This window comes from Phocoena phocoena, chromosome 9 (assembly GCF_963924675.1).
Source record: "Phocoena phocoena chromosome 9, mPhoPho1.1, whole genome shotgun sequence".
Classification (NCBI taxonomy): domain Eukaryota; kingdom Metazoa; phylum Chordata; class Mammalia; order Artiodactyla; family Phocoenidae; genus Phocoena; species Phocoena phocoena.
Window position 1 is genome coordinate 64,707,590 of NC_089227.1, and position 18,139 is coordinate 64,725,728.

Consider the following 18,139-nt stretch of genomic DNA (forward strand, 5'->3'; position numbering starts at 1 on the left):
GTGCCAGAAGTTCCTTCTTTTTTTTTTTGTTTTTGTTTTTTGCGGTAGGCGGGCCTCTCACTGTTGTGGACTCTCCCGTTGTGGAGCACAGGCTCCGGACGCGCAGGCTCAGTGGCCATGGCTCACGGGCCCAGCCACTCCGCGGCATGTGGGATCCTCCCAGACCGGGGCATGAACCTGCGTCCCCTGCATCGGCAGGTGGACTCTCAACCGCTGCGCTACCAGGGAAGCCCCAGAAGTTCCTTCTTTTTAAGGCTGAATAATATTTCATCATATATAAAATGTGTACCATATTTTGTTTATCCATTCACCAATTGATGGACATTTAAGTTGTTTTCACCTTTTGGCTCTTGTGAACAATGCTGCCATGAACATGGGTGTGCAAATAACTGTTTGAGTCCCTGTTTTCAACTCTTCTGGGTATATGCCCGGAAGTGGAATTGCTGGATCACATGGAAAAGCCACTTTTACAACTTAGAAACATTTTTAATAGTTCTGAAATGGTCATTTCAGTTCAAACCAAAGGTTACCTTGAGGTGGGAGGTGATGCAGAAATGCAGGCTAAAATTTCAGGCTTTTGTTCCTGTGACTTGTCTGATGCTTGGTGATATAAAATGTTTTGTTTTTAAGTGTGGTTTTAATTTTTTCTTACAGCATCAAGCTGCTAGCTGTGCAAGAGCTACTTGACAGAGAGGCCCTGGAAAAGGTAAATATTTTGTGCCTCTTACCCCAGATTTACAAACTTAGAGCAGAGTGCCACACACAGGAAAAACTCAACTCCCTGTCACCAGAGACAGCACTTATAGCAGAGTTGGTCTGTTATTTTGTGTTCTAAACAGTCAGTGAACCTTGCAAAATTTTCATCAAAACGCCCCACATTGCTCATAGGCCGTTAACACTTGCAAACTCTTCCTTGCTTGGCTCTTTCAGAGTTGAGTGAAAGCAGAGGCTCGCCCTGCTGTGGGCCAAGCTCTGGAGCAGGCTTTCTGTGCCTGGAAATACCACACACAGGACGCCGCCCACATGCCAGATGCTGTGCTTCCCTCCATCTCTGCTTGTGTGTGTTCTTATGGATGGTAGAATTGAGGCAGCAAGGTTAGGGAACTTGCCAGAGGAAAATTACCTAAGTGTCGGAGTAAGGATTTGAGCCCCAGAGTTTCATTTCCAAAACCAATGCTTCTTCTGTTTAATAGGCTAGTTCATGAGTTTGAACCCCTGTGGGGACCACTTCTGAGGATTGGGAAACTCCCTCCCACCTAAGCCCTGGAAGGAGCTATCCAGTGTGTCTCGGTTTTCTACGTTCAAGTCAAGTACTCAGCTGGGGATCTTTTGCCAGTTATGGGTTCAAGTTCTGTGTGGTGGGCTCCAAAAAGCAGGCTGGGCAGGTGCCGAGGAGGCCCAAGTGCCACCCCACGGGCCTCCCAACTCATACCAAGCTGCTCCCCTGGGTGGCTCAGGACTCTTCCCCAGTATGTGGCTATGGGCGTTAATTCGAATCTATAAGGTTAACGTAGAAGAAAATGGCTAGAGAGATAAGCGCCCAAACAGTATTATCTTATTTATAGAATTTAAAATGTTTGGATTAGTGGTCCATCTGCTGGTTGGCACTAAAGCAAATAAAGTCTTTAAGCACCAAGCAGTGGGGGGGGGGGGGGGGGGGAGGGGGGAGGTGTCTGAGCTCTGGCTCTGAATTTAACGTCCCTCCAGCCTCATTGGTAACACAGGTAGGACAAGGGTGGGGCTGCCTGCCTGAGCTCAGAGAGGTGACATGAGAACCAAATGAGTCGGTGCAGTGGATGGGCTTTCTAAATGCCAAAGCACTCCACTTATATTAATTCTTAATTACTCATTGTAATTCTTTAATCCAGCCATGAAAACATACTAAGTCCATGTTATTATATATGAAGATTCTTTGTATGTTTTTGAAACTTTTAAAAAGTTACTCCTCCAAAACCAATTCTCTTCTCAGTGTTCACTACAGGTAATTGTTTTACTCCTCAATTCTCATCCACCTGACTAGTTAAAGAACCACAAGGAAAGATCTTTGTGGACCGTAGAGCTGTGCTACTCCAAGTGTGGTCTGCAGACCAGTAGCATCGTAAGCTTGTTAGAAACGCAGAATCTCAGCCCCTACCCAGACCTCGTGATTCAGTTTGCATTCTCACAAGAGCCCAGGTGATTCTTGTGCACCAAAGTCCAAGAAGTTCTCCCTGAGGAGTAACATTTACTATCACCATCTCTGCTGTTGACTAGACCATCTTCACAGAGAACCTCTGAGGTGTCAGCTTTTTGCTTTTGTGGCCAATCAAGCTCCTTTTTTTCACACCAAAGGTGAAGTAAACACCATAAGTCTATTTGTAAGAACCCAGTTTTTTTTGTTTTCTTGGGTTTTTTTTGTTTTTTCCATTCTTTTTTTTAATTGAAGTATAGTTGACTTACAGTGTTGTGTTAGTTTCAGGTGTACAGCAAAATGATTCAGTTATTCATATATATATACCTCTTCTTTTTCAGACTTTTCCATTATAGGTTATTACAAGATATTGAATAGAGTTCCCTGTGCTATACAATAGGTCCTTGTTGATTATCTATTTTATATATAGTAGTGTGTATCTGTTAATCCCAAACTCCTAATTTATCCATCCCCCTCTTCCGCTTTGGTAACCATATGTCTGTGAGTCTGTTTCTGTTTTATAAATAAGTTAATTTGTACCATTTTTTAGATTCCACATATAAGTGATACCGTATGATACTTGGTAAGAACCCAGATTTTATCTTTAGTTTGCCTGCTTCTTCCTTTCATTAAGAAAATAGTCTCATTTAACTTAATAGGTAGAGCCAGCAAGAATGACCTCAGTTAAACACACATCCTGCAAACCTCACACCTCTTCAACTGTCTTTGCAGCTGGGATTCAAATGGCACCGTGCTTTCGGGTTTTGCAATTACTAAACTCCTGAGGTCCCACCACGGTAGGACTGGTCACTTCTAGACAGATAGTCTTTCTCTTATAAGAGGGAAGCTATTCTGAAGGGGTCATTTCCCTCACAGCTACTTGCAGGTTCAACCTGACCAGTAAAATATTTAAATTATGTAAAACATAATATAAAAGGCTAAAAAGCAGCTGCAGTGTTTTGGAGTCTCCTAGACAATAAGACTTCTAGTGCTTTTTCTCCCTAATATTAGACATTGTTATTATGATCTAGCGTTTCAGTTAAAAATTACCAGCCATTTGCCTGACTTGTACTTTCCTTGGCTTTAGGTAGAGAGCCTGTCCATTTTTGGAAGTGCCAAGGCTTTCTGGGTTTCTGCAATGCACAGAGTCTGTTGTAGAAGAGCCAGGGTCCCCTCCCAACCTCGCCTCTGTTTGGCTGTTGGACCTGGCAGAGGGCCTTCCTCGGAGGCCTGGGCCCCTTTCGTTACCCATAAAACTGCTTTCTATTCCTTCTGTGGTGCCTTCCTCTAAAAGTCTCTAAAAGTCTTGGGTTTCACAATTGGTCCTTGATCACACTGTGAAGAGGGGAAAATTCTCCTTTTCATGCTCTGTTTTCTAGATTTTTCTCTGCTCCTCGCTCCAGTGATCCTTACTGGTTTGGGGGCTTCTGTGTTTCACCTGCAGGGAGAGGAGAATGGTGAACACCTGCCCAGTGAACCCCATACATAGATCAGTAGAGTCCCAGTTTTTACCTCTTCAAATGCTCTTTGTTTTAATTCAGGTGCCATTGATTGGGGTGGAGACTGGGCACACCTGGGAGGTCAAGTCTCTGAATGTCTCTTCTTCACCAACACCACAGAAAGCCATTTCCCAGACAAGTGACAATGATTTTTCATTTATTAAAAAAATGTTATAAACCATACAATTAATAATTGCTTCTTTTTCTAAAAATCTGTTAGAACCTTGAGAAGATGGCTTATTATGCGTAAATGTCAGGATATGTGACATTTCCTTGAAAAAGTGTTTTGGATTTGATGTGCTTTTTAGACCAGATCTCCATTAGACACCAAGAGCAAAGGCTTGCTCTGAGACAGATGCATGCCATCCCACTCTCTCTGTCCTCTGTGCTTTAAGAGCAGGACGCTTTTGTTTTTCTGAACTCAAGTCACATAGGCTTGTTTCCCAGGCTTTATAAACAGACCCCATCTAATGCCTTTAAACACGGCATTGCATGAAAGGAAATAAAAATATTGGTACAGCTTGATTTAGTAAGATCATTTTTCAATGACCCTTTCAAACAGCTTCCTGCAAAGCTGCAAACAATAGTTTGGCCATTCCCTCCAGCTGGAGGTCACCCTCTCCCTGGAAGGGCCAGAGGGCAGAGCACCGACTGACCCCACCCGAGACCCAAGCCTGCCTGAAGAGCTGCCTGTGTGAGCCGGGCCTCCTAGAGGCTCAGGACGCCCAACCCATGGCCATCGCCAGTCCTACCCCTACCTCCGCCCACACCCCATTTGCAAAATTGTCTGGGACAAAATGCCTGCAGGTCTTCATGCCTGCTGCTGCTAGATATTTTCCCCAGAATCTCAGCTTTGAAGTCCCACTCTTAGTCTAGTTTTCCGACAGGTAGAGCAGATGATCTCTAAGACCTCTTGGTGCTTTCACGTGAGATAAAGCATATACATTTCACCAGCGAGCCTGAGACTAGAGAAACTGAACTTGACGTTTGCACACGGTGACTAGTCAGGGACTCTTCCAGCTGAACCCTAGTGGTGGGCAACATTGGAATTAGAAGTCAGTAGCTTCCTGGGGATTTTCAGAAGGAAATAGGAGGTAAATAATTGTCACATAGAAGTGCATGAATAACCTAAGGATGCCAAGTGCTTTTATCTGTAACTGGTGGTGGTATGTTGTGAACATGTACACACGCACATACGTGAGCTCTAGCTCTGTTATTACACACTTCTGGAGTATTTTTCACTGTGATTTGGACTTCATGTTAATTTAGTGTGTGCAACAATTGAGTGCCCATGCTGTCCTGGATCGCACTACATACCGAGGGAGATAAAGTTATAAAAATACATTTGGGGCTTCCCTGGTGGCGCAGTGGTTAAGAAATCGCCTGCCAGTGCAGGGGACACGGGTTTGATCCCTGGTCTGGGAAGATCCCACATGCTGCGGAGCAACTAAGCCCGTGCGCCACAGCTACTGAACCTGCGTGCCTAGAGCCACGACTACTGAGTCCATGTGCCACAACTACTGAAGCCTGCGTGCCTAGAGCCCGTGCTCCGCACCAAGGGAAGGCACCGCAATGAGAAGACCGCGCACCGCAACGGAGAGTAGCCCCTGCTCGCCACAACTAGAGAAAGCCCATGTGTAGCAACAAAGACCCAATGCAGCAAAAAATTAATTAATTAAATTTATATTAAAAAATACATTTGAATGGCATATGTGGAAAACCAGAATGTCAGAGCTCAGGGGATCCAACCCTGTCATTTGTCATTTTGCAGACAGGACACAGAGACCAGAGGTGTTGAAGTGACCTCCTCGTCCAGGGCCCGTAACAGTTGTGTTGGTAGTCTACCATCAACCCTGGTGGACTCAGCTCCGTTCCAGGGCTCCCTTCAGTACAGCTGCTGCCTGTCTTCCATGATCTCGTTTATCCTGGGCGTCAGCTTTAGCAGACTTTGCTGGTGCTGCTGTCGCTGCATATTTCAGGGCTGGGAGCAGATGCAGAGGGTTGGTCCCTGGCCCAGGTGATAGAGAACTGAAACCCAGGTCTTCTAATCCTTGTGGCGAAACAGACACAGGCTTGTGGTGTTTGTCTCCATGAGCTTCCCTTGGCCCAGCAGGGGAGACAGAGAACGTTGGCTGGGGGTTAGAGGAGGAGGGCAGTCAGAGGTTCAGGGCTCGGGATGTGGACACTGTCCGGGAGCATCTGAGAGCAGAGGACCTCTCAGAGGTGTGAGGGCGGCAGAGGGTCCAGGGGCCTGGGAGGGAAGGTGAGAAACGTGCAGGAGGGTAGAGAACACGCAGCAGACTCACCCTTTGTAGGCTCTGTGTCAAAATGAATTGCTTCAAGAATCTTAACATAAAATATACCTTTTACAAAACAGTACTCTGTTTTGATTTTAAAATACCAGAATGAGATTCTTCAGCTCCCTGGGTTTATTTTTCTCCCAGGCCTAGTCCTTCACATAGAGCTTAATTTGAATGCCATCTTGAGTGGTCGGTATTCATGTATCTGTTAGGTTTTTTTTAGGTGGACTGAGCCAGATCTGTGTCTAATCATTATTAAATTCATTGTAGTCACGTTCCTGGCTAAATCCCTTCCAGCAGGCAGCTTGCTGCCTTCCTTGAAGGGCTAGTGAGCAGCAATGGGGGCCCCTGTGGAGCTCAGGCTCCCCCGTTCGCTTTGTGGAGTCTGGCTGAGGCCCGCAGGGGGCCCCACAGCCAGCCGCTCACCAGCTCTGCTTTGCAAACTGCACACTTGGGCCCTGACCCGGTTCTGGAAAGGGCTCTGGGCTGGGCTACACCACAAGTACCTCAACTGTCAGAAAATGGAGCATCTTGGTGAATTATGGGTCAGGCTTCACAGTTCATTTTCAAAAAGGGAAGAAGATGCATTTTCTCCTATTCTTTTAAAACCGTCACAAGAGACAATGTATTGAGGGGCTCCTGGTACCTTTCTCTGTTTACGAAAAGCTTTTATTTGAAGTGAGCAAAAAGTAGAGTCTCAAAATAGGACTTTTTAATTTCTTTTAGCTTTATTAGCTATCAGAGATCAGCAAATTAAACAATGAGGGATCTTTTTTTTTTTTTTTTTTTTTTGCAGTACGCGGGCCTCTCACTGCTGTGGCCTCTCCCGTTGTGGAGCACAGGCTCCAGACGCGCAGGCTTAGCGGCCATGGCTCACGGGCCCAGCCGCTCCGCGGCATGTGGGATCTTCCCGGACCAGAGCATGAACCCGTGTCCCCTGCATCGGCAGGCGGACTCTCAACCACTGCGCCACCAGGGAAGCCGGCAGGATCATTTTAAATGTACTATTACGTTGGCAAAGGTTTGTTTTTTTTTTTTTTAAGAAGATGTTGGGGGTAGTAGTTTATTAATTTATTTATTTTTGCTGTGTTGGGTCTTCATTTCTGTGCGAGGGCTTTCTCTAGTTGTGGCAAGCGGGGGCCACTCTTCATCACAGTGCGTGGGCCTTTCTTGTTGCAGAGCACAGGCTCCAGACACGCAGGCTCAGTAGTTGTGGCTCATGGACCTAGTTGCTCCGTGGCATGTGGGATCCTCCCAGACCAGGGCTCGAACCCGTGTCCCCTGCATTAGCAGGCAGATTCTCAACCACTGCGCCACCAGGGAAGCCCGGCAAAGGTTTTTAAACAATGATATGTAATGTTGAAGTTGTGATAACACCAGTGTTCCCGTTCATTAGGGAGGATAGTGACAAGGCGCTGTCCTTTTGAAGCTCTGGGGTGGTGTATTTCATTAGCCTTTGAGATGCCCCTACCCTGTGACCAAGGTAGATTCCTAGGAGTGTATTTAAGGAATGATCCATAAATATGTGGAAAAGGCATTTGACAGCATGCTTTATAATTATGAATCATTGCAGGCAGTTCACTGCTCAGTAGGAAGGGTGGGTTTAAACAGTCTGTGGTAGGTCTGCCCATGGTCTGATGTATGTGGCCATTAAAGATGATAATCATTTAGCCTTGTAGAAATTCGATATAATGTTTACAAAAAGGAGGATAAGCAGTTGTACCTGCTGTAATTACAACTATGTAAAAATATATGTATTCATTCTTTCAACCAATATTTATTAAGTACTTGTGTCAGGCTTTGTACTAGGCTGGGAGACACATACAGCTGTGATCAAGATGATTATCTTTCCTACCCTCATGTAGCTCACATAATTGGTGAGGAAAATGTTAACAAGTAAACAAATACTTATTTAAATACAATAGTGATAAGCAATGCCCCCCAAAACACCAAAACAAAATCAGGTCATGGTTTGGGGCACATAATGTTCTCGTAGCATCCAAGGAAATATGAAAAAAACAAAACATAATTAGGTAATTCATTTTTCCTTGTAAATTTCCTTTATCATTCATTTAATATTCCTGGAATCAACTTTTTCACCCGTGGCATGCGGGATCCTCCTGGACCGGGGCACGAACCTGCGTCTCCTGCATCGGCAGGCAGACTCTCAACCACTGCGCCACCAGGGAAGCCCATGGAATCAACTCTTTTTTTTTGCGGTACGCGGGCCTCTCACTGCTGTGGCCTCTCCCGTTGCGGAGCACAGGCTCCAGACGTGCAGGCCCAGCGGCCATGGCCCACGGGCCCAGCCGCTCCGCGGCATGTGAGATCCTCCCAGACCGGGGCACGAACCCGTGTCCCCTGCATTGGCAGACGGACTCTCAACCACTGCGCCACCAGGGAAGCCCTGGAATCAACTTTTGAAGATCCCATAAGACCTCCAGCCATGGCTGGAGGAGCCAGGGGGAAGGAACAAGGTGGATGGCAGGGAATCTGGAGGATGGGGCTGTGCACCAAGACAGAAGTGCCCTCTGAGTGCCCGGGAGTACTGCACAGGAGGGTCTTTCTACATCAGGGCAAATGATGATGGGCCCTCCAGTCAAATCTGGCGATAGCTAGTTTTTAAACATCAAGTTTTATTAATATGCCAATGCATCCATTCATTTATTCAGTGTCTGTGGCTTCTGTCACATTACAATGTCAGCGTTAAGTAGTTGTGACAGAAAAGGTATAACCCACAAAACCCTGAATATTTATTATTTGGACCTTTGCCGAAAGTTTGCCAACTCCTGTTCTAGATCAGTGGTGCTTGGTGGCTGACCTCTGAAGTATCAGGTGAGAGCTGTATGACCCCATCCACAAAAATGCACCTATGAACCTATACATGCGGTTGAATTTACATATTCTTGAAGCTTCCCCATGGAGGCCTTCAGGGTCATACCTCTGGGCCTCGGTGTAGGTAGAACTCATTTCTCTACCCCAGAAATGCTGAAATATCTTCTCATTACAAAATGGTAGCCTAGTGAGGAAATTTTTCTCAGAGTGGGATGGTTCACCCTTCCCAGGGAGGCATAGTGCCCAGGGTCTGCAGGGAGGGTCCTTCATGTGGTTAGAGGCCAGTCAGATTTTAGATGAGACTGCATCCCATTGGCACAGAAATAGCATCCCTTTGGTTACCTTTTCATGATTTATGGTTGATCCCATATTGGTTATTCTAAGGAGATTATCTGGTTCATAGAGTACCTGTGATCCCATTCTTCACCCCTTTCTTTCTAGCATCATTTTCTTCACTGGTAACTTGAGACATATTTAGGTCTCCTGAAATCTGAAATGTGTTCCTACTGTCCTACTTTCCTCTTTGCTACTGTCCTATTTCTCTTCTTTCATGTACTCATAGTTATCTTGAATGTAAATTCCCACCCTGCACAACCAACCTTCATCTCCTCTCAGCTGTACTTAACCCTTAGGAGCCTAGCCCCTGTCCCAGTTAATCTAATAAATCATAGCTTACCCTAGCCAACCTCTAACCCAAAGCATTTTTTTTTTTTTTTTTTTTGTGGTATGCGGGCCTCTCACTGTTGTGGTCTCTCCCGTCGTGGAGCACAGGCTCCGGACGCGCAGGCTCAGTGGCCTCGGCTCACAGGCCCAGCTGCTCTGTGGCATGTGGGATCCTCCTGGACCGGGGCACGAACCCGTGTCCCCTGCATCGGCAGGCAGACTCTCAACCACTGCGCCACCAGGGAAGCCCCCAAAGCATTTTTATTGAAAACAGTTTTTGCTTTCTATTGAAAAGTATTATGAAATAATTTTGTATAGAACTTAAAATTTGTATATGCAATTATCCATTTTCTTGTAATTTCTGGGTACCTATTTCTGTTTTTATACTGCATCCATAATGATTTTATGTTAAAAAACATTTAAAAAAATTTTGAACCCATTTGGATACAAATAGGAGTGGGAAAAGGAAAGAAATCATTCCTAGAGCTTGTCTTATCTAGGTGAGCTGTACTGCTTGGGGAGTCTGAATCAACTGCTGTCTTCTACCTGTGATGGTTGTCCTTGGGGACACTCCCCTTGATGGTTCCATTACTTTGTCTTCATACTCTAAAAGCTTCATTACTTCTTAGTCTCCTAATTGATTCTGGACTTGTAGAGGAAAAGAAGAGAAATCTTATAATAGCCATATAGATTGCAAACTCAGGCAGAGGCCAAAGCAAGACCTATAACAAAAGCAGAAACATCATTTCATTCAGGTTTGAAAGTCAAGGGGGCCTTGAAAAATCACCCCTCTCCATCTTTTGCTAAGAATCATTTTATCATCAACTAGAGAGAATTTTGCTGGCATCTTCTGGTGGCTCATAAATGGTGGGCTGGTTTTGTGAACTTGTCTAACCTATGAGTTAAACATAATGTGTTCATGTTAATATTTTTCTTGTGCTGACTCTCCCCTTGAGACACCCTCTTTCCTCTTTGAGAGGGCATCTGGAGGTTCCACTTCTTGGTAATGCCAGAGTAGCTTGTATCAGACTAACCTTTCCTCAAATAACAATTATATACTCTGGGTAAAGTGCAAACAACTATTTGAAGGCACTTCAGAGAAACCAAAAAGTGGAGAGATGTCAACCCTCCAAAGAAGGAACTAGCACTGGGTGAGTTCCACATCTATATGGCTTTTCCCCTGACAGCATTCCCCAGTCTGTGTGGGCAGCTAGAGCTCAGGCAGGTTTGGGGGATGTCATGAATCTTCTCTCTCTTTTTTTCTTGGTCAGTCTATCTAAAGGTTTCTCATTTTTGTGCTGAGCTTTTCAAAGAACTTTCAGTTTCATTGATTTTTCTCTATTGTTTTTTATTCCCTATTTCATTCACTTCTGCTCTAATCTTTATTGTTTCTTTCCTTCTCCTTGGTTTTTGGGTCGTTTGGGGTCTCCTTGCTTTTTCCAGTGTCTTAAACTGGAAGCTTAGGTTATCGATTTGAGATCTTTCTTCTTTATTAGGAATCTACAGCTATAAATTTCTCTCTAAGCATTGCTTTTGATGACTCCCATAAGTTTTGGTATGTTGCATCTTCATTTTCATTCATCTCACAGTTTTTGTTTTAGATTTCCCTTGTGATTTCTTCTTTGACCCATTGTTTATTTGCAAGTGTGTTGTTTAATTTCCATTTATTTATGAATTTCCCACCAATTTTTTTGTTGTTGATTTCTAATTTCATTCCATTACATTGTCATCAGAGAAGATACTTTACTTGACTTCAGTCCTTTTAAATGTATTTAGGCTTATTTTGTGATCTACCGTGTGGTCTATTCTGGAGACTATTTCATGTGACTTGAGAAGAATGTGTGTTTTGCTGTTGTTGGGATGAGTGTTTTGTGAATGTCTGTAGATCTATTTGGTTTATGTGGTTGTTTAAGTCTTTCAGTTCCTGTTGATCAGTTTAGTTCTATCCATTATTGAAAGTGGGGTATTGAAGTCTCCAGCTATTGTTGAATTGTCTGTTCCTTCCTTCAATTCTGACAGTTGTTGTTTTATGTATTTTGGGGCTCTGTTATTGGGTGCATATATATTTATAATGGTTATGTCTTTCTGATTGATTGACCCTTTTATTATTATAAAATCTCTTGTCATCTCTAGTAACAGTTTTTGTTTTGAAGACTATTTTTTGATACTAGTTTGATACTAGTTTTTGATACTAGTATAGCCATTCCAGCTTCCTTATGATTGCTGTTTGTATGATGTAACTTTTTCAGTCTTCTTACTTTCAACTTACATGTATCTTTGAATCTTAAATTTATCTCCTCTACACAGCCTATAGTTGGATATTGTTTTTTACTCAGTTTGACAGTCTCTGCCTTTTCATTGGGTTGTTTAATCCATTCACATTTAATGTTATTATTGATATAGTTGAGTTTACATCTGCCATTTTACTTTTTGTTTTCTATGCCTTATGTCTGTTTTGTTCCTCCTTTTCTCTTTCACTGCTTTCTTTTACACTGTGAATATTTTCTGAAGTAGCATTTTAATTTCCTTAATGATACTTTTTGCTGTGCTTTTTGAGTTATATTCTTAGTGGTTGCTCCAGAGTTTACCATGTACATCTTAATTTATCAGATTTATACTAACTTAATTCCAATGAGATGTAGAAACATTACTCCTATGTAGCTCTGTTCCCTCTTCCCCCTTTTTGTGCTATTGTTACACATATTACATCTAACTATGCTACAGACCCAACTATATATTCTTATGATCATTACTTTATATACTTTTATGTCTTTTAAAGAAGATGAGAGAAGGGAGGAGAACAAGTATATTTTAGAGAGTTAACTACATTTACCCTCTTATTTATCATTTCTGATTTTCTTCATATGTTCCTGTGGATTCCAGTTACCATTTGGCATCATTTTCTTATTTTAGCTCATCTTTACTCCTACCCAGCTCCTTTGTGGTAGTCAGCCATATTATATTTCTATATGTTATAGACCCAACAATACAACTGTATACATGTATTAATATTCACACAATATGAATAAAGGAGAAGAAATATGTATTCATACTGTCTTTTATAATTATATAATTACCTTTACTGATTCTTTTCATTTTTTTCATGAGGATTTGAGTTGGTCTGGGGTCACTTGCTTTCAGCCTGAAGAACTTTCTTTGGTATTTCTTATAAGGAAGATCTGCTAGGAACAAATTCTCCCTTTTTTCTTTGTCTGGGAATGTATTTCATCTTCATTTTTGAAAGATGGTTTTTCTGGATATGAGTCTTCATTGACAGTACTTTGAATATGTCATTCTACTGCTTTCTGGCCTTCATTGTTTCAGATGAAAATTTAGCTGCTAATCTTATTAGAAACAAGTGAATTTTGAAAGCAGGCTATATTCCTAGACACCACATTTACTGAAGGGGTATTTTATTTTGGGGGTTTCTGAAAAGTGGCTCTTACTTACTCAGTGTCCCAAAGCTGGTTCAAATTTAGTGACACAATTTCATTTGTTTGAGGAGACTTCTAAGGCATTATCTACATAAAGTCCAACAAAACATCTCACTTGGTTTTGGCAAAGAGAAAAATGAAAAGTAGACAGCATTTTGATATTCTAGTAAGACCAAAAACTTTGTACTAAGAAATATCTGAGTTTAGTTCTCAAATTATAGGTTATGAAATCAATTGAGTAAATTACAACCATCATTTGTTTCATTGTATATGTATATGGATGGATTGATGGATGGATGAGTGGGTGGCTGGCTGGATGAATGGATAGGTGGATGGGTGGATAGATGGATACAGACATACCTACACAGTTGGCAGGCAGACACATGGATAGAATATACCAGATTGACATATAAAAATTTATTTATTGCTATGAGTCATGGTCAGAAATGCTTGAAAACTGCCATTCTAGACCATTTCTTGGCTTGAAAGAGGGGAAGACGGCATGCTCTGGGATTTTTTTCCAGCACTGGAAAGGCTCTGCTTACCTTTGGGTATATCCTAAGCACTTTCCCCTCCTGCCTTGTTAGTCTCTTAACTCTTTTTTGCTTTTGAACAGTAAGAAAATATGCCCAAGTCATTGCATTACCCCCAAAATTGTTCCATGTAGCCATCACCTTATACAAACACTCACACAGCCATGATGACAGGAGTTATATGCAATTTCCTGTCTTATTTGGTCCACCCTAAAATGCTTCTCTTACCAGGAAATGCTAACAATGAGTTGGTACAGAGAGAACTTTCAATTCACTGTTTTAGAGAATTCTGAGACTTTTTGTGAATGATTCATTCACTCATTTCTTGAGAGCATGACTTTGTATTCAGCAAAATTCAAGCTTCTTTATAATTTTAAATGAAACGGAAGGGCTGGCAGGTGAAACTATTTGGCTCAGTTGCTAAAAACATTTATGCTGGATGTTCTCATTAGGTAAAATTATCCTGATTGAGTTGGTCATTAAGGCTTGCTTTGCCAGAATTAATTCAGTGGAGAGATCTATCAGATTGTCAACCACCTACTTAGAATGAGTAATTCCTACAGCTGATAAAGTATTTTTTGTTAACCTTTGGGAGGCACTGAAATGGTGAGTTTGGGCCTTAACAAGACTCCCAACTTCTGGGAAAGCATCCAACCCACTTTTAGAGATTTTGATCTATCTTTGCAGAAATTCAGAACCATATACTGACATCCCTTATGAGCATAATCCAGGACCCCTTTCTAGATCCTAGACTTGGTTTCCCCACCGCACTCTACTGCCGCCCCATTCCTTCTCTTGCCCTGTCTGTCCCCCCTAACCCTTGTCCATGAAATGCAGGCTTATTTTCACATGCAGAGTTAATTAGGTTGGAAGAAGCCAGCCAGGGAAAACAAAGCAGCTCTCCATATATGAGTTACTGTAAAATTACCTGCCCTCCTAGTTAGCAGTTAGTGGCTTCCTACACAAGTGGCCAGTCAAGAGATTTCGTGGCTCTGTAGAATCACTGTTGTGTCACAGAGCATCTTCCTGTTGTGTCCAGCTCTAGGGATCCAGAGGGATGAGAAGTACCCAGGACTAAAACAAGATCCCCGGCATTAACAAGCCAAAGGGCTGAACCTGGAAGGGAAGATGACAAGTTCTGGGTTTTTGCCTGAATTCCCAACATTTGCACCAGCTCCAAGGTTGAGAGGGGATGGGGGCATTAGAGCCTTTTCCCCCTTGATTATGAAATCATGAGACTGTAGTTTTGCGTTATTGCTAATCTTCTCTGTCAGGCATGCTTTGTCTCCCTCCCTCTCTCCATCTGGCTGAAACCTCTACTTAGAAAATAAATGGCCACGTATCGATTGTTCATTTTGTTTCTCATCACCCAGATGTCCTTGTTATGCACTTAGTTTGCTTGGCTATGTTTGTGAACTAGAGGGGAAGAAGTAATAAGTATTTCTAGCCTTCATGTTAGGATGTGGGAGGGACTTTTTTTATGTTGTTTTTGGTGCTTAATTTATTTAGTAACAACACTGAATCACCTTTTATTTATGAAAAACAATAAAGCGTGTGTGTGTGCTTATACATCTTCTTCATGGACAAAGTTCAAGCCGATTAATTGGTATTTATACTATGACTTTCTAGAAAAGTGAAATGTCTAGAAAATGTAGAAGCAGAGAGAAAAGTTAAAACATATAAAGTTACTACTTGGTCTCTGTAATTTTCCTTTCAATCCTTCCTTTGTATGGTTACCAGAGTAACCCTCCTAAAATGCAAGTTTGATCCTATTACTGCCCTCCTTGTAGTTGCCTCAGCTGGAAGCTGCGTGCTATAATGGGAACACAGACATGGATTTGGGTCCTGGCTCAGCCATTTGCCCTGTGGGTGATCTTATCCCCTCCAGCCCTACATCTCTCATTTCTTGAGCAAGGAGAATGCCTCCCTCACAGAGCCGTGGTGTGGGTCACATCACACAGCATGTGTAAAGAGCCAGCAGTGGTACTTGGCTCATGGCAAGCGTTCTAGTAAAGAGGACACCGGGGTTACAACCCATTAATATGGAGTCATCCTTGTGCTTGCAGGACACTGTCATGACATCCATGTGGCCCCGTCTGGTTGCAACTTGATCTTTGTGTCACTCCCCTCTGTCCTGTTTGCTTTCACTCCACCCACTCCCAGTAATTTGGAAGGAGCCTGAAAAGCCTGTGAAACTAACATCAGACAGTTTGGCTATTTTTACTTGCCTCTGGCCAAAAATGTGATGGGAAGGGAGGTTGACTGAAAGATAGTTCGGGGATTTGGCTTTCCATTCTCCCCATTTGCACAAAAAAATTGAGAACCAAGGGGTCTCAGGACATTCTCCAAAATGAGGATGCTATTTTCATGAACTACCACCTACAGTTCCTGCTGCCATAAAGTGTCTGGGAGTGAAAAATTGCAGGTCTTTCTATCCCTGGCTGCCCACATAGAAAAGAACAATCAAATCTATGTGGTTTGCCCTGAAATAAAATAGGAAATATGCAGGCTTTAGAGACTAGGATTTGGCATAATGCAAGTCAAAATAAAGTAAGTCATGAATCTGTAATACTTTCACCCACAGCTTTGAAGTCTTTATGATTATTGCTGCTGAGGAGGACAGGCTGCATAAACACCATTTAGAATATAGCTGGAGGCTGGAGTTTTATAAGAAAAATGGCAACCAGAGCAATTTCCCTGAATGGTCCATAAGTACTAATTCTGTTTAATGTGACAGTTCCTAAATAACTCTGCATTATTCACAGAAACACGTATGGGCAGTGCTGGAGCCTTGCCGTCTAGAGTGAGTCTAAGAGTGAACTAGTCTGCAGTGTTTACGGATCGAGAAAATATCTCTCTGGGGTTTTAAAAAAATATGTGGGTGCTCATGTGGGAGGGTTAGGGTTGGGGAGCTGATGTGAACTGCTGGCTTTGTTCTGCTCCTCCATTATTTCCTTCGGATTTAAGTACCTACATAATCGTTTCCCACCCTTTTGTGTCGGCTTTCTCTCTCCCTGTCCCTACGCTTTCTGTTGCTCATGGGTAAAAATGCTCTTAGTAATCAGTTGTACTGTGGGATGGTTTGTTGGGGTTTAGAGACCGTCTTTCCTCCATCTATACCCATCTCACTCATTCTCTGAGCTTGTTTACCTGAAAATGTCAAAGGGGGAAGAGGACTCTAGAAAAGGAAGAACTATGGTTGGCTAAATCAACATGGTTTGTCTTAGGCAATGTTCTCATCATCTTGGGGCAGATGCCTTTTTCCTTTACATGTAAAATGTTGTAACATGTATGGTTGACATTTCCTGTCGAGTTTTTGGTTCAGCGTGTCAGTAGGAAGTACCAAATGAAACTCTGTGTCCTCCACCTTTATTGCTGGCGTGTTTCTCCAGCGAGGTAAAAGCATTAGCATCTATGGAATGGCATGTTTGGTGCAAGCCGTGGTATGGCCATCCCAGTGTTTCTGCTCTAACTTGTGGGACTTCACTCTGCCTGCAGCTCTCCTACGCTCTTCTGAAATAGCCACAAAGTCCTCCAAAACGCTTTGCTATTTTCAGACCTGCTCTCACTTAGAATAATTAGTTTCCAGCATTACTCACAAGTTTAGTGTCTAATTTGGGCAAGGGGTTTATTTTATTTGCCCTAAAACTGTCTTTTTTAAGCTTCAGAGAGCCTATATTCCAAGAATTACCGGCCTCTGCATGTCTCTCCCAGGTGCATTATATAACCATGTGGAGAGAAGGCTGGAATAACGTTGTCTAGAGGCGGCCTCCCCAGGGCTGTGGCCCTGCTTCCCTGCTCCCCACCTGATCTAGAGCTCCATGAGGGACAGCCTGACTTCACAGCTGTACCTAGAATAGGACATGGCATTTGTTGAGTGAAAGAGTGGTTTCTCTGCTCTATCTTAAACATCTAGTCCATTGCCCAAGTCGCTTTTTAAATTATTGACATAAAATCCCATACCATAAAATTAATCATTTTAAGAGTCCACTTGAAAGTGAACAATTCAGTGGCATTTAGTAGCTTCACAGTGCTGTACACCTGTCACCTCTGTCTAAGTCCAAGACACTTTCATCATCCATAAAGGAGAGCCGGCACCTGTTAAGCGGTCACTCCACATCCCTCCCTCCCCCTGGCACCTGGCGACCGCCTATCTGCTTTTTGTTTCTGGATTTGCCTCTTCTGGACATTTCATGTGAATGGAATCATACAATTTGTGGCCTTTTGTATCGGTTTTTTTTCACTCAGTATAATGTTTTCGAGGTTCGTCCATGAGGTAGCAGGTATTAGTTCCTCGTTTGGGGGGGTTAGTGCAGCACTGTTCCAGAGTATGGATATAGCACGTTTTGTTTATCTGTTCATCAGGTGATGGACATTTGAGTTGTTTCTGTCTTTTGGCTCTTGTGAATAGCACTGCTAGGAACATTCACATAGCAGCGTTTGTTTTCTTTTGATCCAGGTTGTGCTTATTTCCCAGTTATCTCTCAGATCTGTCTACTGCTCTCCTGTCAGTCAGGCCACCCTTATCACTTACTGCACTCCTTACCTGGTCTGGCCTTTCTCCATCCTAACTCTACACTGCAACCCTATAGCCTTTTCAAAATGCAGATCTGTTGTTCATGCCCTTCATTGATTTTAGAAGTGCTCAGAAGGTAAGAAACAAACTCCTTTCAGGCCCACAGGGCTGCATGACCAGGTCTCTAAC

The 18,139-nt window shown here is 42.9% G+C and overlaps 1 protein-coding gene across 1 annotated transcript in view; it reads left to right on the forward strand.

The window, feature by feature from the left end:
• The window catches only part of EEPD1 (endonuclease/exonuclease/phosphatase family domain containing 1), a 117,220-nt gene that overhangs the window by 74,548 nt on the left and 24,533 nt on the right, over window positions 1-18,139 (forward strand). The window contains exon 3 of the mRNA XM_065884129.1: window positions 655-706. Within this exon, the coding sequence (XP_065740201.1) occupies window positions 655-706 (52 nt within the window). The remainder of the gene's footprint in view (window positions 1-654; window positions 707-18,139) is intronic.